This window comes from Panthera tigris, chromosome E2 (assembly GCF_018350195.1).
Source record: "Panthera tigris isolate Pti1 chromosome E2, P.tigris_Pti1_mat1.1, whole genome shotgun sequence".
NCBI lineage: Eukaryota > Metazoa > Chordata > Mammalia > Carnivora > Felidae > Panthera > Panthera tigris.
Window position 1 is genome coordinate 2,538,082 of NC_056674.1, and position 22,483 is coordinate 2,560,564.

The window sequence follows — 22,483 nt, forward strand, 5'->3', positions numbered from 1 at the left end:
GTGTCACAACAGGGTCAGAAGAGACCCGTCCATCACGGTAAGACTCGGATGGCTTCCGAGGGTCTGAGGCCCATTTAGCGTTGTCGCCTTGTGCCTTGCGTGAGTGCTCGCCTACCCACCCTGCTTCCGGAACATTCCGACACCCCAGGGGGGGTGTGCGGAGGGGACCTGGAGCCACCAGCTCTACGGTCAGATATGCCCTTAGATCCCAACTCCCCCTGGAACGGGAAAAGGTGCGGTTCACAAGGATGTTCCTCAGAAAGTTAGAAGCAGAACTACTCAATGCTCCAGGAGGCCCACTTACACTCAGGAATTGAAGGCAGCACCCTGAAGAGGGATTTGTGCTATCTTCACAGCAGCCGAGATACGGAAACGGCCTAAATGTCTGCTGACGGATGAACGGATTAGGAAAATGTGACACACCCACACGCACGCACGCACACCAGGGAATATTACTCAGCTTTAAAAACAGGAAATCCAGGGGCGCCTGGGTGGCTCAGTCGGTTAAGCGTCCGACTTTGGCTCAGGTCATGACTCATAGCTCGTGAGTTCAGGCCCCGCGTCGGGTTCTGTGCTGACAGCTCAGAGCCTGGAGCCTGCTTCCGATTCTGTGTCTCCCTCTCTCTCTGTTCCTCCCCCGCTTCCACTCTGTCTCTCTCTCTCTTTCTCAAAAGTGAATAACAAACATTAATAATAATAATAAGAAGAATAAAATGGCACAAGTGAAGGACTCACCCTTGGGGACTCAGGGGCTGTGCCTCAGTGAACTCATCCTTTGAGAGGCTCTCCTGCACATCCATCCGAATTTTCCGCAAATACTGGCAATGCCGGAGGCAGAAGGAGGACACCAGTACATCCATTCTCCGGTTCATTGGAAGCCACACTTCTTGGAAGCTGTTCAATGCCAAGCAAACAAAGTCTTCATCTTGAGTCTCAAAAAGACAGTAGAAGGAGTCCAGGAAGTCCAGAGGGGAGGGGGTGCTGGGCTGCTGACCCAGCAGGGAGATCCAGCCCAGAAGCCCCTGCCTCACCACCAGGGGGACTGGACATCCAAGCAGGACTTCCAGGGTCCCCATCACCTCTTTGCTCATGAGGCCAAACAAGAAACGCTTCATCTGGAGCAAGTCAGCATTGGAGCTGATTTGTCTGAGCTCCATCAGGCTCCTTATGTTCTCCATGAACACAGGGTAGGGATCCCACTCCATTTCCAGTCCTTCTAGAACGTAGTGCAGGGCAGCACAGAACTCCTGGATGCTGGGGTGCAGGAACGTGTAGCACCTTTCGTGGCCATTGTCTCGGAGGAGGACATTCATGTGAAACAGAGCGGAGAGCTCAGACTCCCTGAGTCCGTGAACACTCAGGTCATCTCCGTAAAACACAAACTTCATGTTCCACACTCCCTGCACCGCCATGCGGCACAGGCTCCTCAAGGTGGCTCTCTCTTCCCGGCTGAGACAGCGCTGGGATGGGTCTCGGGGAGTGAGATGATGGAACAGAAAGGTGGTGTACAAGCCCGTGAGGGTCTGGCAGGAAGGAGGAAGGCTCTTTCCCGACGCCTCATGCAGATTCAGAGCCTCGCAGGTGAGCCACCCCAAGATGGGGACCTGGCACTCGTTAAACAGCGGGTGGTTGTCCACCACCGAGTTCAAGACTTTCGTCTTCTGATGCTCATTCTTCATGTGCTTAAGGAGCAACTGAACCCTTTTCTCCACGGAGATGCCCCTGACTAACAGGTAACGGGGTGACAGGACCATGGATTTGAGCTTTTCTATGCCCGTGTCTCTGACGGTGATCATCAGGGAGGCCTCAGGGAGCAGGACTTTCTTCAGCAGACTGTGCATCAGAACGGACATGGGTTGCTTGTCTCCCCAGTCTTCACAGAGACCCAAGTCAGCATCTTTGAAGGCAAATTCCAGGTCATTGAAACCATCAACAACAAACAAAAGCCTTTCTGGTTGGGACATGATCTCCGTCACCGGAACCTGTGAGTGTGGCCACTCCCTGCAAATTAGCTCTGCAAAACTGACCTCCCTCATCCACGGCATTTCTCTGGCATGGAGGAAGAAGACATAGGAGAACATTTCCTGGTAGAGTTCACCTCGCGCCCAGTACAGCAGGACCTTTCTGGCCAAAGCTGATTTCCCAATTCCTGATTTCCCATGCAAAACCACAGTGTGAGGCCGGAAGCCCCTCTGGTCTGGATTAAAAGCATCAAACAGTATTTGCATTTCTGGACAGTCAAAGGCAAAGTTGTCAACACCATGGTGTGCGTCCAGCTTCGTAGCAAATTTTGTCATCACGTGACTCTTGTAGTCCTCTGTATTACCTCCACAGCCCAAGTTGGACAGGGGAAGGGAGAAGAAAAAACAGGAAACAAAGTTAGAAGAAAGTCTGGATTTCAGGAAAAAGCAAAACACAAGTCCCCAAACCCCTGGACCTAGAATCAATGGATCCTAAGTTAGAGCATGTATGTGTACATGGTTCTTTTGTTTCTTCCTAGCAATGGGCTGATAACAACCTCCATCCTTCTTGCAAAGGTCAATTCCTTAAAGCGTATGAATGTCCTACAAAATACCTCTACTTGTCCCTTTAGTCCCGTCTTTTTGTTCAGCACTTAATACCTGACACATTACATTTTTGTTTGTTTCTTGTCTGTCTCCCCTCAGTAGACTCTGTGCAGGGACTTTGTTATTTACTGTTGTATCTTTATTAGAATGATGCCTGACACCCTGTAGACACTCAAGTATTTGTTAAACGAATAATCTATGCCAAACACTACTATGCAGTCTATGAAAGGCAGAGAAGCTTAGGGGAGCTGAGGATGTGTGTGCATCGGCACTGATTTCTGGGCTTGCAACAGGCATGGATCTCTGGCAGCTCCGGGCTGCTGTGGAGAAACACCTCCATGCAATGGGAAAACCTGCTCTGTCACAAAGAGGCAGACATGGCCCTGAAGTCAGACAGATCCTGCTTGAAATTCCAGGCTCTCTTGTATGGTGTCAATTTCTGAGCCTCAGTTTCCCCACCTCTGAGAGGAGATTAACATCCTCTTGAAGTGTTGGAATAAATACTTAAGAGAGAATGTGCCTTCAAAATTTATTGGCACAGGGCCTGGCAAAAACAATCAGTGGCCACTATTGTCGTTACAAACCATAGTTCTTTCGCATTATCTGATTTTATTTTTATCCCAGCTCTTGTCACAAATGGCAGTTATTTTATGCATCTGGTTTTTGCCTAGTCCCTAGCTTGTGATGGAAGTTCCATGAAAGCACTTTATCTGCATACCTCCAGACTCTTCAACAGCCTCTGACGTCTGACAGGTACTCAATAACATGAAAAAAAAAAAAAAAAAACCTCCTCTAAGCCAGGGTCCTTACATTTGCTGGTAATACTATTATATATTTTTTAAAAAGATGACAAGATCCGGGGGGCCTGGGTGGCTCAGTCGGTTAAGCATCCGACTTCGGCTCAGGTCATGATCTTGCGATCCGTGAGTTTGAGCCCCGCGTCGGGCTCTGTGCTGACAGCTCAGTGCCTGGAGCCTGTTTCACATTCTGGGTCTCCCTCTTTCTCTGACCCTCCCCCATTCATGCTCTGTCTCTCTCTATCTCAAAAATAAATAAACATTAAACAAAAATTTTTTTAAAAAAGATGACAAGATCCTCTCTGTACAAGTGTATAAGGCAATGACTATCTTTACATAAAATATCTACCCAGAAGTTCTAAATCTTAAGCTCCCTTATTCTGTATAGGGAAAGGTATTAAGACACCTATATTAAAACTATAGGAAGCAGGGGTGCCTGGATGGCTCAGTTGGTTAGGTGTCCGACTTCGGCTCAGGTCATGATCTCATGGCTCATGAGTTCGAGCCCCATATCGGCCTCTATGCTGAAAGCACAGAGCTTGGAGCCTGCTTTGGATTCTGTGTCTCCCTCTCTCTCTGCCCTTCCTCTGCTCATGCTGTCTCTCCTTCAAAAATAAACAAACATTAAAAAAATTTAAAAAAAAACTGCAGGAAGCAGACCTTGAGGTCTGAACAACCTCTATTTGCTGAGCTCAGACTGATGCATTATCCTCAAAGGACAGACTATGCTCCTGGGCTATAGGTTTTCAAAGAGAGGAGGAAGCCCCAAGGAGGTACGTCTGCGTTGAATTTGGGTCGCCCTTGGCCACCTCTTCTCCCATGGACTCAAGTATTGCATCTGTGACCAATAGTTCCAAATCTCCTTCAATGGTGCTGACTTCCCTGAGATCCTAGGCTCATGTGTCCAACTCACCACCTCAGAGGGTCACAGGGACCTCAAACTCAGTGCGTCAAAAACTCATGTTTTACCTCCAACAAGAAACTCCTCATAAGTTTCCTATAAGTGGCAATTAGACAAAAGCTTCTGTTTGTGGACTTACTTTGGAACAGATGTTTGCCTCAATGCTTTCTCCATAAACCTAATTTTAGCCCCATCTCACTCTTATGGTGGTTTGTTCATCTGCAAAATGGGGATATTAATACCTCCCTTAAGAGACTGGTGTAGGATGCTATGACATAATCATAAGACATGGAGAATAGCACCTGGCCCGTGGCAAGTATTCTAGAGAGGTCGTCAATATTGGCATTTATTACCACTCATCTCAACTGAAAATGGACAACACTGGCAACTGCTGGGACTTCGAGCATTTGTCTAGTGAAAGATTAAGGCTAACATAGGTTACGTCACAGAGGTGGAATAAAAGTCCAGCTTGAAAGTCAAATAAATCACTGATTCCTGGCATCACCATCCATCAGGCTGTCTAGTGGAAAGGCAGGAACTACACCTGACACTTTTTCCCCAGAAATCCCAAACACCAACTTTTATCAAATACCTCATAAGTCAAATCACTTCTGTCCATCAACACTTCCTTGTACATGAATATTCATAGTGGCTTTATTCACAATAGCTAAGAAGTAGAGACAACCCAATGTCCATTGTCTGATGAACAGATAAAGAAAAGGTGGTCTATCTACACAACAGGATATTAGTCAGCAGTAGAAACGAGCTAAGTGCTGGTATGCGCTACAACATGAATATAGAAAACATTATGCTAAATGAAAGAGGCCAGTCATGAAAGACCACACTTGTAGGATACCATTTATATGTATGGCATACATACATAGAAGTCCAGAATAGGCCAATTCATAGAGGCAGAAAGTATATTAGTGGTTTCATAGGACTTGGAGAAGACGAGATATAGAGTGATAATGGGTTTGGGGTTTCTTTTGGGAAGAGGAAAATGCTCTGGAATAACATAATGGTGATTATTTGCACAACATCGTGAACATGCAAAGAAACACTGAATCGTACACTTTAAAAGGGTGAGCTTTTTGGTACATTGATTATAGCTCAACAAAAGGTCTCAAGTGGAGTGCCTGGTAGCTCAGTTGGTTGGGCAACTGACTCTTGATTTTGCCTCAGATCATGATGTCAGGCTTTGTGAGGTCAAGCCCCAAATCGGGCTCTGTGCTGGCAGCGAGGAGCCTGTTTGGGATTCTCTCATTCCTTCTCTCTCTGCCCCTCCCGTGATTTCTCTCGCTCACTCTCAAAATAAACTTGAAAAGAAAAGAAAAGAAAAGAGAAAAGAAAAGAGAAAAGAAAAGAAAAGAAAAGAAAAAAGAAAATAAAAAAGCCTCAAGTAATATTCCTCAGAGAAGTCTGCTGTCACTTCCTTGACTGGTCAATTGCTGTTTCATACAAACATGGCACCTGGGATCTCATCGTTTTGTATTTTGTTTTGTTTAGTATGGCCATATAACTCTACATGGCCATATGTATATATATTTTACCACTATGTTCCTATCAGTTCTTCAAATGGTAGGTATTCACAAAATAAAGGTTGACAGAAGGACTTGGGAAAAGAGGTCACCACTAGCCAAGTACTTCTGAACAAAGTGCTTGATTACTCTTGTCTATATTTAGCACCTGTCAAACGAGCTTACGCTTCATGCCCAACTTCCCCAGAATCCCAGGTCTTTGGAATATGTCTTCATACAAAGTAACTGTAGATGATCACAGTGGACATATGTGATGCCTTTGATGATGATTCATTCTAGGAGCTCTTGGGGGAGGAGACTGATGTACCAGAGACAAATGCAGACGAGCAATGGGAAAGTGGACTCCTCTGCCAGCCAAACTCCATTCCAGGATGGCCAAAAAAAAAAAAAAGGCAAACCAAAAAAAACCCCCACAGCGAATCAGATTTCTTTACCTTGTTCTTTCATCTCTGCTGCTGTGGCACCATCTTGTTCTATAGCTTGTGAAATTTCTGCAAAAGAGAGAAGGAAGAATAAACTCCCCCATTCTTTTATTTTTAAATATAATTGTCAAATTGGTTTCCATACAACACCCAGTGCTCATCCCAACAGGTGTCCTCCTCAATCCCTGTCACCCACTTTCCCCTCCCTCCCACACACCCTCAGTTTATTCTCAGTTTTTAAGAATCTCTTATGGTTTGCCTCCTTCCCTCTCTGTAACTTTTTTTCCCCCCTTCCCCTCCCCCATGGTCTTCTGTTAAGTTTCTCAATATCCACATATGAGTGAAAAACATATGGTATCTGCATTTCTCTGCCTGGCTTATTTCACTTAGCATATCCTCAAGTTCCATCCACGTTGCTGCAAACGGCCAGATTTCATTCTTTCTCATTGCCAAGTAGTATTTCATTGTATGTGTAAACCACATCTTCTTTATCCATCAGTTGATGGACATTTAGGCTCTTTCCATAGTTTGGCTATTGTTGAAAGAGCTGCTATAAACGTTGGGGTACAAGTGCCCCTCTGCATCAGCACTCCTGTATCCCTTGGGTAAATTCCTAGTAGTGCTATTGCCGGGTCATAGGGTAGATCTATTTTTAATTTTTTGAGGAACCTCCCCACTGTTTTCCAGAGTGGCTGCACCAGTTTGCATTCCCACCAACAGTGCAAGAGGGTTCCTCTTTCTCCACATCCTCTTCAGCATCTATAGTCTCCTGATTTGTTCATTTTAGCCACTCTGACTGGCGTGAGGTGGTATCTCATTGTATAAATTCCCCCATTGCTATGTGAATATCTGAATTAGAGAGGGCACAGACCCACATCTCAGGACCAGTTTGGAACATGGCAGCCACTGGCTCCGCTAGAGATGCTAAGTGTATGTAAAATGAGCACTTAATTCAAAATCAGGAGATAGGAAGTTCTGGTCTCAATTCTGCTTTTAATTCTTTGGAGACCTTTTGGCAAGTCATTAAAATGGTGGATAAAATCTGGTGGATAAGAACCAAGGGTCTGGAGTCAGACATAGGATTTAAATGGGAATTCTGTCCCTTCCTGCTTATGAGGTCTTAGTCAACTTGCTGGTCTAACATGCTTCTGTGGGTTCATCTGTAGAGCTAGGATAATACCTCCTACGTTGTGGAGTTGCTCTGAAAATTAAATCAGGTGTTTTGGTAGAGGAATAGCACAGTCTCTGGTGTATAATAGCTACTACTTGCTGAGAATAACCATTATATCTACTTATTAAAAATAGTTTCCTAATGTGGCTAAGTACCTATTTGACATAGGTGATACGGGAATGACTTACGGTATTTAAGGAATAGTCAAAAGGGTGGTGTTAATCTTGCAAATTATAAAAAAAAACCATGCAATAAATTATCACAAATGTAACAGAAAACCATTTGAGCATTTTAAAGCAGACGAGTCAAGTTTTCAGATGTAAATTTCTAAAAGATCACCTTGGTTATTATTGTATGGAAAATGGATTGCATACAACCAGAGTGGGAACGGATAAGAAATTCGAAGGAAATGATTCTCATATACAGGGTATGGGTAGAAAAACATAGAAATGGATTATACTCTAGATGTGCATCTCATAGGATTTTGATTCATTGGATGAAGGTGGAGAAAGAAAAAAATCAGTCAGTCAGACTAAAAAGCGAGTAGGCTTTTGGAATGAATAAGCAGGTGGATAGCAGTCCCATTTACTGAAATAAAAAAACAGAGGAGGCAGATATATAGAACACCAAGAACACCAATAACAGCAGATTACATGGTCTTCTGAAGCACGCATAGAACTTTCTCTAAGACACGCCACATGTTAGCCCATAAGACACAACGTGAAAATGGAACAACAAACTAAAACTTACAGCATGGAGATAGAGCAGTGGTTAGAGTGTCGACATGTGTAGGGTTTAAGTATACAGCTTAGCCTCTGGATCTTCAGTTTTGTTACCAGATGATTGGAATTACAGTTACTACCACACGAAGTCCTGTGGAGATCTAGGAGATTGAAGCACGTGGCACCATGCTTAACCCGTAAGGTCTCAACAAGTGGTAGTTCTTGTGCACAATGGTAATTTCAAGGGGTTTCCCAATGTGGCTTAGAAGACCCCAGCTTTTGTCCATTTTGATCCTACTGCCAAGATTAGTCAGTCGGTGTCTCTATTTCATATCGCTAAATCACTACTTAGTAATCTTTAAACCCATTAAGATACGATTTTATCCCTCGAAAGAGAATATGTGGGACTCCCCCTGTTAAGCCTAGATTTACATTAAAATTGGGATAATTTATGCCCTCTGGGATCCTGAAACTCTGTGACTCATCAGTTCCTCAGACTTTAGTTTTGAAAGGGATTTTCCTGCCCACAGTCTGAACAAAGCTGCTTCAACAGGAGGTTGGTCCTGATTCTTTTGAGGTGTTAGACTTCATGGTCAATGCTGACTGCTAGAAGATTAGCAATATATAAGTGGTAGTGTGGGTAACAGTGGGGGAAAGTATGCTGTCTATATAAGCCTACATCTTTCCCTGTATGTTTTGGCATCACTGCTTTGAGTCCTTTTGTTGGTCTCCTTTTTCCTCCACTGAAGTGTAAACTTCATGAATGCCGGGGATTTGCATGTACTTTGTCCGTGGATGTATCACAAGTCACAGAGCGGTGCCTGGCATATCACCAGTACTCAAATATTTGGGGACTTGTATTGAACATGGTTTCATGTTATCTGGTTCTCCTCACCAAAGCCTCCAAAACAGATTATTAGGTGAAGCTTGTCCTGGTGGGGTCATGGAGTTATCCAAACTGAAGATGGAAACTCAAATAGTTGTAAGAAAGCTTTAAGATCACAGAGCTCTTTGGACTCAGAATAAGAAAGACCATGATGGGAATGCAAGCTGGTGCAGCCACTCTGGAAAACAGTATGGAGGTTCCTCAAAAAACTGAAAATAAAACTACCCTACGACCCAGCAATTGCACTACTAGGCATTTATCTACAGGATCCAGGTGTGCTGTTTCAAAGGGACACATGCACCCCCATGTTTATAGCAGCACTATCAACAATAGCCAAAGTATGGAAAGAGCCCAAATGTCCATCGATGGATGAACGGATAAAGAAGATGTGGTGTGTGTGTATACACACACACACACACACACACACACACACACACACAACACACACACTGGAGTATTACTCGGCAATCAAAAAGAGTGAAATCTTGCCATTTGCAACTATGTGGATGGAACTGGAGGGTGTCATGCTAAGTGAAATTAGTCAGTCAGAGAAAGACAAAAATCATATGACTTCACTCATACGAGGACGTTAAGAGACAAAACAGATGAACATAAGGGAAGGGAAACAAAAATAATATAAAAACAGGGAGGGGGACAAAACAGAAGAGACTCATAAATATGGAGAACAAACTAAGGGTTGCTGGAGGGGTTGTGGGAGGGGGGATGGGCTAAATGGGCAAGGGGCATTAAGGAATCTACTCCTGAAATCATTGTTTCACTATATGCTAACTAATTTGGATGTAAATTTAAAAGAATAAAACTTAAAAAATAGATTAAAAAACTAAAAAAATAAATCTTTTGAAAAATTAAAAAAAAAAAAAAAAAAAAAAAAGAAAGACCATGATTACCAGATCCTCAGAACCCATACAACCACCTGACAGAACAGAAAGAACACTGGACTATCAGGAGTAATGGTTCAAGTCCCAGATGTGCCACTAACTCATCACCATGTGGCTTGAGACGTATCCATTTTCCCACCATGCCCATACTGACCTGGTACTTCTTTCATGCTCAGTTCTTGGTCATTCTTCATTGTAGAATTTTCTGGCATTTCAGCCAGTGAATACCCTGCAACGGAGAGTAGATGAAATAATAGTCTCTAATAAAGTCAGCAATTTCCAAGACTAGGGATGAGATTTTCCATTACTAAATACTGAGGGGAACCAAGACAAGTCTCAGATCTCAGTTTATTCCATGACTAACTGGTATCAGAGACAATGGAGTCAGATCCTCAAGTGCCACCAGCACAGCAAAGCAACAGAGACTTGTTGCAAAGACAGCTCTGATTTTGAATTTGTAAATTCCAGTCCCAGTTTTGCTGTAAGGCCTTGGGTAATTAACATAACAAGGCAGTTTATGGTGGCTATCAAGAATTTATCTTCAAGAGTCATCCTGAACACCTGTCTTCAACTTCAAACTAGTTAGTTAACTACTCACTAGGGACCTGTGAATTATCCAAATAGAGGTGTCCAGCTCATCAGTTCTAACATTGTTTACTCCTTCTCCTGTCTACTTGCTGCAAAACAACTCTTCCAATGTTTCTTGGGATGAGGTAATGGAACCCCATGCACCCAGTCTCATGCCAGAAACACGGGTGTCATCCATGATAGCATATTCTCTCTCTGCATTTAGTCCTACAAAACTGTTGTGTCTGCTTTTGAAACATCTTCAATTGAATTTCTTCTTTCTCTAATGGCCACTGCCACCCTGGCCCAAGACACCTTTATTTCTCCCAGGGGATGCCAGAATGGCCTCTTAACTGGTCTCCCCACAGCTATTCATTTATTCTGTCTGGACCACAAAACACTTCAGCAACAATGATGAAACGTCAATTGGATTATTTTTACTCCATCCCCTTTCAAACGAATGGCTTATTCTTTGCTATTAAAATTATTTTCAAGATGCTGTGTTGTCCAACTTGTAGTCCACTTCCCCATATTTATCTCTTGTCTTGTTCCCTCAAGTTCTTCATGCTCTAGCCAAGCTCTTTGTTAAAGGCTTCATGATGCTCCTGTCTTCTGCTCATCATGTGCTATGTGCTTCTCTAATCACGCCCAGTTGGCTTGGCTAGCTTCTTTTCTTCATATTTGTTTCAGCCTGAACTTCACTTCTTCTAGGAAGTGATTCTGTCCTTCACTTTCTTCTGGTCTGGAATAGGAACCTCTCCTTTTTCTACACCATTAAAAAAATCACCCGTTTATTCCTCTTCCTTGCTGCACTGGAAACTATGAATTCTCATGGGTCACATGCCAGAGATTTAAAGATATGTTAAATAATGAGTCCTGTCTTTGTCACCTGTAAGCTCATGAACTGGGTCATGTTGTAGAACTTGGTAGAAACTCTATTTTATTTTATTTTTTATATAGAGAGGAAGGGAGCCAAAACATAAGAGACTCTTAAAAACTGAGACCAAACTGAGGGTGGTTTGGGGGTAGGAGGGAGGAGAGGGTGGGTGATGGGTATTGAGGAGGGCACCTGTTGGGATGAGCACTTAGTGTTGTATGGAAACCAATTTGACAATAAATTATATTTATTTAATATGAAATTTATTGTCAAATTGGTTTCCATACAACACCCAGTGCTCAACAGGTGCCCTCCTCAGTGTCCATCAACAAGTTTCCCCTCTCCTCCACCCCCCATCAACCCTCAGTTTGTTCTCAGTATTTAAGAGAATCTAATGGTTTGCCTCCCTCCCTCTCTGTAACTTTTTCCCCCTTTACCTCTGCCATGGTCTTCTGTTAAGTTTCTCAGGATCCACCTATGAGTGCAAACATATGGTATCTGTCTTTCTCTGACTGACTTATTTCACTTAGCATAATACCCTCCAGTTCCATCCACATTGCTACAAATGGCCAGGATTTCATTCTTTCTCATTGCCAAGAAATATTCCATAGTATATATAAACCACATCTTCTTCATCCATTAGTCATAGAACCTCTATTTTAGCTTCTTCAATGGGGAACTTATTTCATGGAGTGGGTTTGAGACTCAATGACAGGGCAGTTTCAACATAGTGCCTTATGTAGAGTACTGACTCAGTAAACATCACCCATCATTTTAATTTTAGAGCCCTAATTTCCTGTGAATCAATTAGGGCTTTTTTTGTTTTCCACACAGGGCTTTTTTGAAGCTCTGAAAGGATAGCTTCTCTTAAAGTCCTTTGAACTTCAGATAGATGCAGAGTTACACTAGGCATTTAGGGCCAATCTGACTGCTCACCCTTGGGACTCTTTTCTAAGTTTTCTGTCCACAGTTGAAGAAGAGAATTCCTCTTGATAAAGGAGGGCTATTATTTTTTTCTACCTTTCTCCTAAATACCCTAAGATAGTCACACAATATGATCTGAATACATTGCTATAATATGGACACCAAGAGTCTGACAAGATCAATCCTTAGAGTTCCTTGAGCCTTAGTCCTTCAGCCTGGGGCAAGAAATATGGGATACACCCGCTGTACATCCACCATAGTGTTCTCAATAAGTGAATGAAGCTTTGTTGATCCCTTTCTATACGTTGTGTTGTTGAAACTTTGCAACAGCACATGTAAGCATTAGTGTTCCAAGATGTGGAATCCAAGGGTCAGAGTAAAAGGGGATTTGCTCAAAGTCACACAGAACAAGTAGAAGGTCCAGAGCTCAAGCTTAGCACTTAGGACTCCAAATCCTATCTACTAACTTCAACCAAATTCTGTCCAGGTAGAGGGTCTATCTACTCAATTCTTCTCTTCCACTGTTTCACAGGGGAGAGACTACTCTAATTTCCAGCCAGGTAGGATGACCATTGAGTGACTTCTCATAGTTCAGACTCACGCTGTGGAGATGGACCCAATTAGACATCAAGGATACCTTCCCCATTCCCATGGGGGCTTGATGTCATCTCCTTTCTCTCCTACCCCCGGATTTGCCCCAAGTCTTACTCACTTTTCATCTCTTTCCTTGCCTTCTCAGAGAGTATGGACAGGTTCATCTTTTCAAAGATGTGAATAGATATTTTCCAGGCAAGAGATTCTCTATAATGCTCATGCAACAGGGAGGCTAGATGTTCCACATTGGCACTGTTTACTTCAACCCACGGAAAAGAGCACATTGCCAGTTCTGAAGCATTTTCCATGAGCAATTCCTTAAATGTCTGAAATTCTTCCTTTCCTAGCTGCTTGAAACACCACTGCAGTCCATAGTTGGAAAAGGAGGGTAGTTTGGCTTCCCGCATCTTAGTGCAAGGCTGAGAGCTCAGGTTTTGATGGAAAAGTGGATTCTTTGGTAATATGGAGCAAATGATACCTGTGGAAGAGTAGTAAGATTCAAAAGAGGATCTTGCATCAAATTCTCAAGTTCATACAACCAACCTCAGTTAACTCACTAGAAACAACATTCTCTGTTCCTTTTGTGAAACACACAGAAAAACCCCATTCATGGGTAACAATTCTTTATAGACTTAAAATTACTTGACTTCGTATCTGTTTATCTCATTACAAGAATATAAGCTCTGGGATGTTTTGCTGCCCTTATCCCTAGTTCCCAAAACACCACCCAGCATAGGGTCAGATTCAAAACACTTAAAAGAATACATAAACACTAATTTGAAAGGATATGTGCACCATATGTTTATTGCAGCATTACCTACAATAACCAAATTATGGAAGCAACTCAACTGTCCATCGATAGATGAATGAGTAAAGAAAGTGTGTGTATATGTACACATACACACACTTGGATATTATTCAGCCATGACAAAGGACGAAATCTTGAGATACGTAACACCATGGATGGAGCTAGAGAGTATTATGCTAAATGAAATATGTCAGACTGAGAAAAACAAATAACATATGATTTCAGTTGTATGTGGAATTTAAGGAACAAAAAACAAATGAGCAATTGAAAAGGAAAAAAAGAGAAAGAGGCAAACCAAGAAACAGACTCTTAAGGATATTAAGAGAACACACTGATGGCTACAAGAGAGGAGATGGGTGGGGGTGATGGGCAAACAGGTGATGGGTATTAAGGAGGGCACTTATGTGATAAGCACTAGGTGTTGTATGAAATTGTTGAATCACTATATGATACACCGGAAACTAGTATTACACTTATATTAACTATACTGGAATTAAAATAATTAAAATCAACAATAAAAAACCCCAAAACACTTATCAGTGATGCTCTTGGCTAATGTAGCTATACTCATGAAAACTGGCAAATAAGTTACCACCACTTACTGAAAATTAGTCACACTGTTTATTACTATTATTGTGTTTATTTTTGAGAGAGAGAGACAGAGAGACAGACAGAGAGACAGACAGAGAGAGAGACAGAGACAGCATGAGCAGGGAAGGGGCAGAGAGAGAGGGAGACACAGAATCTGAAGCAGGTTCCAGGCTCTGAGCTGTCAGCACAGAGTCCAATACGGGGCTCGAACCCACCACGATTTCATAGTTCGAAATCATGACGAAATCAGACCCTCAAATGAGCCACCCAGGCTCCCCTATTATTATTTTTTTAAAGTAGGCTCTACATCCAATGTGGTGCTTGAACTCATGGCCCTGAGATCAAGAGTTGCACGCTCTACCAACTGAGCCAGGCAGGTGCCCCAGTCACACAGTTTTTAGAGCAGTTGATTCCTTCTGTGTCTGTTAACGTAATATGAAGTTACATAAACATAGTAAAGAGTTGTGGTTTAACAATAAATGGGTAAACATTTGAAAATCTTATTTGACAAGGATATTCTATCTAGAAAATATAACAATAAAAAGATAAACAACCTGATTAAAAATGGGCAAATGATCTGAATAGACATTTCTCCAAAGAAGATCTACAATTGGCAAATAAGCACATGACAAGATGCTCAACCTCCTTGGCCATCAGAACAGATTCTACACCCCTGACCCCCTCCATCAGCTTGTTCTGTACATGGACGTCCATGACCTGTGCCATGCATTTCTCCTCAGAATCGTCTAGGCTGGTCGGTGGTGACAAACATTTTGTACTTGTTAGGAATGCTCCAGGAAGAATTCTTAAATCTAGGAAATCTCCTCTTTCATTATTATATGGCCTCTATAAACAGGGACAACCAATACCAGTTGGGCATTTTGGGGCTGTTCTGGTCTTGCCCAGCCATTGGTTTGTGGTGGAAAATAAAGCAATCAAAGGGATATCATGTAATAAAAAACTTTAAGGGCTCAAGTAGACGGCAACTTGATTTTTTCCCCATGAGCCATAGTAGAGTGGAGGTTAGTTGTGCTGGATATTCCTATACTTGCTGTGCTTCTAGGTCTGATTTGTAGATACCCAGTGAGGTCCTCTCAAGGTCCTTCCTGGTACTGGAAGCATGTCACCAAGGTGTAACCAGATTGTAAGGTACATGTCTGGTCAAACTCGGGAGTTTTGTTGTTGCTGCCTAGGTAGACAGGGCATCTACTCTCTGTGCCCTTAACTTACACACTGGATTCTGGTAGTTTCTCTCTGCTGCTCCCCTGCCATTCTCTACGTGCAGTTTTAAGGAGGGGGTGGTGACTAAGATTACTTCAATTTACAATGAGAGAGCTGGAGGATAAAGAAATTGAAGATTATAAAATACAGTTAAAACCTTGGATTGCGAGGAACTTCTTCTGTGAGTGTGTCACAAGATGAGCAAGCATTTCTTTCTTTTTTTTAAATTTTTTTTTTAACATTTATTTATTTTTGAGACAGAGAGCATGAACAGGGGAGGGTCAGAGAAAGAGGGAGACACAGAATCTGAAACAGGCTCCAGGCTCTGAGCTGTCAGCACAGAGCCTGACGCAGGGCTTGAACCCACGGACCGTGAGATCATGACCTGAGCCGAAGTCAGACGCTTAACCAACTGAGCCACCCAGTCGCCCCAGAGCAACCATTTCTAATAAATTTTAACTTAACAAGCAATGTCTTGCAGTATGAGTAGTACATGATGCTGAAGGTCACATGGTCACAACTGAGCCAATGCTTCTTGAAATTCACCTTGATATACAAGTGCTTTGGATTACAGGCATATTTCTGGAATGAATTAAGCTCACAAACCAAGGTTTTACTGTACATGGAAGGAAACGTGGAAGGAAGGGCTCTGGGCTGGTGAAAGAGGGGGACACAGATGCCACTGTGACAAAATGGTAGTTTTCCTAAGCTAGAGTATTTCAAACACTGCTTTCAGAGATGAAGCGGTCTACATGGGCACAAATTTTCCCCCTAGGATATAGGACACAGGGGATCACAAATGTCTGGTTTATGAGAATTACATCTTAAAACAGTTCAGAGATGGTAGTCAGACCATTATCATGGATTGACCAGCTGCCTGGAGAAGCAAGTAGAGTGGTTGGGACAGAGTGCTAATGGCCCACAAAACTGAAAACAATCAGCCCTTTGCAGAAAGTCCACTGACTTATGCTCTTAAAAAAAAAAAGCTTCAACATTGGGGTGCCTGGGTGACTCAGTTAAGCATCTGACTCTTGGTTTTGGCTCCATTCATGATCTCACAGTTTGTGGGCTCTGTGCCAACAGTACAGAGCCTGCTTGGGATTCTCTCTTTCTCCCTCTCTCTCTGCCCCTCCCCAACTTGCTCTTTCTCTTTCAAAATAAATAAACCTAAAAAAATTTAAAACTAAAATTTCCTATTTTTCCCCCTCCAACATAAAACAACCCAGATACGTGGAGATGGAAAACAAAACACCCCTCTCCCCCTGCCCCAATCTCCCAACTATTCAGTTAAGTGGTGACTAAATGAATATGGGAAGCTCATTTAAAGGAGAATAAATTTCAGATGGCCACACCTGCACACGGGTATAGACATGATTTGAATTGAACGTTTGCCTTATCGTGCAAAGCAATCAAAGGAACAAGTAGAGGAGAACCGTGGCTGTAAAAAGTCACAAAAGTCTCAGTGGTCTCAGGAAGGTTATTTTTAGGATGGGATGCTTGACAAAGTTTATATGCTCAGAGGGAAGAGTAAGTAAAAGTAGAGGCAGGAAACAAAACAATTAAATGAGTACTTACTCTTTTCTAAATCCCTTCTTAGGCAATTTACAGCAACTCATTAATACTTTCCATCAGTAATGTGGATACACGAAGAGTGTTACTGTCTTCACTTTATAGAGTGTTTTAGGAAAAAGCATTTTAACGCACATCTGATTATAATGCTCCACCTCTTCCAACACATCCCAGGAGGGAGCTGATAATCAAACCCAACAGAGTAGGAGGAAAGCACAGGTGGAGGGACTGGCCTGGGGAAGGCAGATGGATCCCTTCCCCTGGAAAGCTGAAGAGGAATTGGGGAGAAGGTAAGGACATTATTCCCACAAAGGGCAGAGTTGTAGGTTGGAAAGATGTAGAGTAAGACTGGTGGTTAATATTATTTTCTGGAAATAAATGACTAGCCAAAGCTTCCCCTTTGTCTTTATCCTTTATTCTATCTATGTCTTGCAATAGCTTTCTGCACCGGGTCTTGAATGATCCCATAGAAGTGGTCAAGATCACAGGGCTTGAGATCTATCACATGCAGTTTTGAATGTTCATTCAGCCCTTGCTACTCCAGGCAAAGCCATTTATTCCTCTGTGACTCAGTTTCCCCATGTGACAACACCCTCAGGACTGTATAGTGCTTCAATAACTGTAACCCTTCCCTGTGTGGTTAACATATAATTAGCACCTTAATTATAATTAACATATAATTAACACAGTGACAACCCTGAGCTCCCACAAGACCTGGTCCAGACATCAGCTGATCTTGAACTTAGAGTCACAGCACCCCCCACTCTGTCCTCTATTTTAGACCTAGAGACTGGGAAGGATTAAAGGAATGTACTGAAGGAACCCAAACAAACATGAAAAATATTCTTTTATCAAAATGGGGAAATGGGATGCCTCATTCTTTCAAAGCATATCTTTGGTTCTTGGGCTCTGGCTAGTCTAAATGGAGAGCGTGGGCACACAGAGCCAAGCTCAAGGAATAAGTCCTAACCAGTGCCAGAGAAAGAAAGGAGACGAAATCTAGGAACAAGGGAAAATACTCACCAACTCGTCTCCAAAATCAAAGCCCGCTCCCCGGCCAATGGGCAACCACACGGTGAGGGTCTTTGGGGAATCCTGGGTCAGTGACGTTGTTGCTTACCATTGGTTGTCCTGGGCTCTGAATGGCCAGCTCCAGGGTAGATGTGGAGCAGCTGTCTTCTGCACCTGTCCTTGCACTATTGAAGATGCTGCCTCATCCTTAGCACACCTGTGCTCAGCCCTCACCTGGTTGTCCCAGGGCAATGTTCTTATTTTACACAACCTGCATTTACTGACCAGTGTCTAATGCCACTGCTGTTGTCTGTTCAGTTCTCTTTTTTAAATGTTTATTTATTTATTTATTTTGAGAGAGAGAGAGAGAGAGAGAATCCCAGACTCCATGATGTCAGCGTAGAGCCCAATGTGGGGCTCGAATTCACAAACTACGAGATCATGACCTGAGCCAAAGTCAGACACTCAACTAACTGAGCCACCTAGGCACCCCTCTCCATAAAACTCTTATCTGGATTCCCTGTGAACTCATCGTAAGCATTCCTGTTTGTTATCAAAAGAACAGTCTCCGAAATTCTCCCCTTCTGAAGTGTCCATCTTGGGCAATAGAAGTGCTAGCGATTTTGTGCCTTGAGTCTCCACGTTAATGGTTGTCTCCTGGAATTTTCCCATCCTTCCCCCTGCCCTCCTCGCTTTACTGAAATATAACTGACAACACTATGTAAGTTCAAGCTACACAATGTATTGCTTTGATACACTGATTCACTGAAAAGTGATTGCCAGCAATGCTAACAGATACCTCCTATTACAGTAGTTCCCAAACTTCACCCCAGGTTAGAATCATCTGGGAGAATTTTAAAACCCCTGATGCCCAAGCCACACCCTACTCCAATTAAGTCTGGATGTCTGGGGCTGGCAGCCAGGAAACAGTGCTTTTATTAAAGATTCCCAGGTAAGACCCTGTGCCACAAAGACTGGGGACATTGTCACACTTTCAAGCCCGGCTATTTTCAAGGCACATTCCCCTACTGCTTAACAAAGGGGTGTCTCCTGGGCCCTTGTGGGGAACCTGTCAGTGGGTGGATTCTCTGGCTTTCTGTTGCCCCCAGGCAAGGCAGTTCAGGGCAGCCCCACCTCATTCACTGTGGATCCTAGTGGTGGTACATTATGATCAGCCCCAGCTGTTAAATTCTGGGCTCTGGAGAACAAATCAAAGCAAATGATATTTGCAAATGACATATTGGATAAAGGGTTAGTATCCAAAATCTATAAAGAACTTATCAAACTCAACACCCCAAAAGCAAATAATCCAGTGAAGAAATGGGCAAAATAAATGAACATTTTTCCAAAGAAGACGTCCAGATGGTTAACAGACACGTGCAAAGATGCTCAACATCACTCATCATCAGGGAAATACAAATCAAAACCACAATGAGATGTTACCTCACACCTGTCAGAATGGCTAACATTAACAACTCAGGAAACAACAGATGTTGGCAATGATGTGGAGAAAGGAGAACCCTTTTTCACTGCTGGCGGGAATACAAACTGGGGCAGCCACTCTGGAAAACAATATGGAGGTTCCTCAAAAAACTACAAATAGAACTACTCTATGACCCAGCAATTGCACTACTGAGTATTTATCCAAAGGTTACAAAAACACTAATTCAAAGGGGCACATGGACCCCAGTGTCTATAGCAGTGCTATCAACAATAGCCAAACTATGGAAAGAACCCAAATGTCCATCGACTGATGAATGAATAAAGAAGATGTGGTACATATATACAATGGAATATTACTCGTCGATGAAAAAGAATGAAATCTTGCCATTTGCAACAATGTGGTTGGAACTGGAAGGTATTATGCTAAGCGAAATTAGAGAAAGACAAGTATCATATGATTTCACTCATCTATGGAATTTAAGAAACACAACAGATCAACATAAGGGAAAGAAAAATAAGATAAAAACAGAGACGGAGGCAAACCATAAGAGACTCTTAAATACAGAGAACAACCTGAGGGTTGCTGTAGGGGAGGTGGATGGGGGGGATGGGCTAAATGGGTGATGGGCACTAAGGAGGGTACTTGTTGGGGTGAACACTGGGTGTTATAAGTAAGTGATGAATCAGTGTGTTCTACTCCTGAAGCCAATATTATACTATATGTTAACCAACTTGAATTTAAATAAATAAATTTTAAAAACCAAAAAAAAAAAAAGCAAATTTTAAGTGGAAGATTTGATTACCTTTATTTCTCTCTATGCTTTAAGGATGGGGTGGAGGTGGGGTTGAGGATTCCAACTGCTCTGACTTTTGTAATGAAACCCTTCTGGAGACCAGAGAACCAATGCAGATAATACCTGATCATTACTTTGTATAGAAAAACATGAGTTTTTCTTTTTTTTTTTAATTTTTTTTTAAGGTTTATTTTTTTGAGACAGAGAGAGACAGAGCATGAACGGGGGAGGGTCAGAGAGTGAGGGAAACACAGAATCCGAAACGGGCTCCAGGCTCCGAGCTGCCAGCACAGAGCCTGACGCGGGGCTCGAAATCACCGTGAGATCATGACCCGAGCCAAAGTCGGATGCTCAACCGACTGAGCCACTCAGGCACCCCAAAACATGAGTTTTTCAAAAGAAAAATATCGTATGGCTGCCTCTATATCTTTGAGTTCCAAATGCTGTCCTAACTCCTTCATTCATGTACGACATGATTTAGACCTGGAAAGTTCAGACTGCCCTGTGATGTATAGTCCCTTCCTGTCAGGTTGGAGGAGAGGTCATCTGCATATTACTAGAGTTTCTCAAAGTTCTGTGGACCACGAGGAGACAGAGCATGTAGGGAACCACTCTCTAGAGCAAGGATCTAGTTCAGCCTGCTATGTGTCCAAGAAACATTTGCCTTAATTTGTTTTATTGTATTAATACACTAAAATCATTTTTAGAAGTTCAGTTTTTAAAAAGTTTATTAATGTTTGAGAGAACGAGAGAGAGAGAGAAAGAATCCCAAGCAGGCTCTACACCCAGCATGGGGCTTGAACTCACAACTGTGAGATCATGACCTGAGCTGAAACCAAGAGTTGGATGCTCAGCCAACTTAGCCACCCCAGTGCCCCTGAGGTTTCTTCCATTGATCTACTAGTCTACTGGTAAATAAATAACACTTGAAAAGCTTTCACATTGCATTTGTGTATACATTTTTAATTAAATTCTTCTGATATCCTCATAGGCAATTCAGATACTTCCCAGAGACAATATTAACAGGACAAATTCAAGGACTTCCAGAAGCCAGGGGTGGAAGAGGGCTGGTTTCCCCAACTCAGTGACTAATCCATGTCTAACACATGACCGTCAACATCTCCAAGGGAGCTGTTTAGAGGTCATGCCCCACACCATTTTCCAGAAACAATTGGGCCATTCCAGACTCAGAATGGCCCACAGAATAGGCCAAAATTCCCCAAGTTTTCTCTAGGAAAAAAATACCCAGGGTGGGGTCACCAGATCACTCCATCCATCTTGCCTCCTTCCAGTACTCAATGCTCCAGTCCTGTATGATCCTCAGGACTTCATTCTTCACAGCTGGGCCCTCCAGCCTTGTCATTGTCTCTGCTGCGTAGTTCTGCTTCGTCTCCCTGTGAAGGACAAGAATCAGGCTTTGTTGTCTACATTTGGTGTGCATGTGTATGTGTGTTCCTAGAAACGTACACAGTTTTGGGATGAGCACTGGGTGTTGTATGGAAACCAATTTGACAGTAAATTTCATATATTAAAAAAATTAAAAAAATAAATAAATAAAAAATAAAATAAAATAATAATAAATAAATAAATAAATAAATAAATAAATAAATAAATAAAAGAAACGTACACAGAACCTTGAAGACAGAAGTGCACCACCCTGGAGACCACTCTGGTCCCATGCTGCAAACCAAGACCAGACTACTGCTCTGGGGAGTCAGGGATGGTGGCCGAGGTCCTCCGTCCAACCACTTGCTAAGTGTGGTCAGCAGCCTCAGATGGCCCAGTGATTCTGCCCTGTTATTCTCACTCTGATGGAGTCTCCTCCCTTCTTGGGCTATGGTTGGTCTGTGTCACCAGCAGAATAGGGCAGGAATGATGGATGCCACTTTCAACTGAAGAGATCAAAGACTGAGGTCTTTTTTTGGGTGTCCTCTCTCTGTCTCTCACTTGTTCTGGAGGAAGCCAGCTGCATCGTCATGAGCAGCCGTACAGAGAGTAATCGAGGCCTCCTGCCAACAGCCACATGGGTGAGCATAGAAATCACTCTTCTAAGTCTCCATCATACCCCGTCAGTGAAGACCAGGAGCTAGAACTACCCAGCCAAAACGCTCCCATTGTTCTGACCCTTGGAAATGTTACAAGAAAATTAACGTGTGTTGCCTTAAGGGATTGAGCTTTGCA

General features: G+C 42.8%; 1 protein-coding gene across 1 annotated transcript in view; it reads right to left on the reverse strand.

The window, feature by feature from the left end:
- NLRP5 (NLR family pyrin domain containing 5) overlaps positions 1–22,274 on the reverse strand; it is a 40,881-nt gene extending 18,607 nt beyond the window's left edge. Inside the window, exons 1-6 of the mRNA XM_042969987.1 lie at positions 22,250–22,274; positions 12,984–13,388; positions 10,058–10,132; positions 6,238–6,294; positions 4,142–4,202; positions 736–2,391 (exon numbers count right to left, since the gene is read on the reverse strand). Coding sequence (XP_042825921.1) covers positions 736–2,391; positions 4,142–4,202; positions 6,238–6,294; positions 10,058–10,132; positions 12,984–13,388; positions 22,250–22,274 — 2,279 coding nt within the window. The remainder of the gene's footprint in view (positions 1–735; positions 2,392–4,141; positions 4,203–6,237; positions 6,295–10,057; positions 10,133–12,983; positions 13,389–22,249) is intronic.
- Positions 22,275–22,483: the final 209 nt, after the last annotated feature.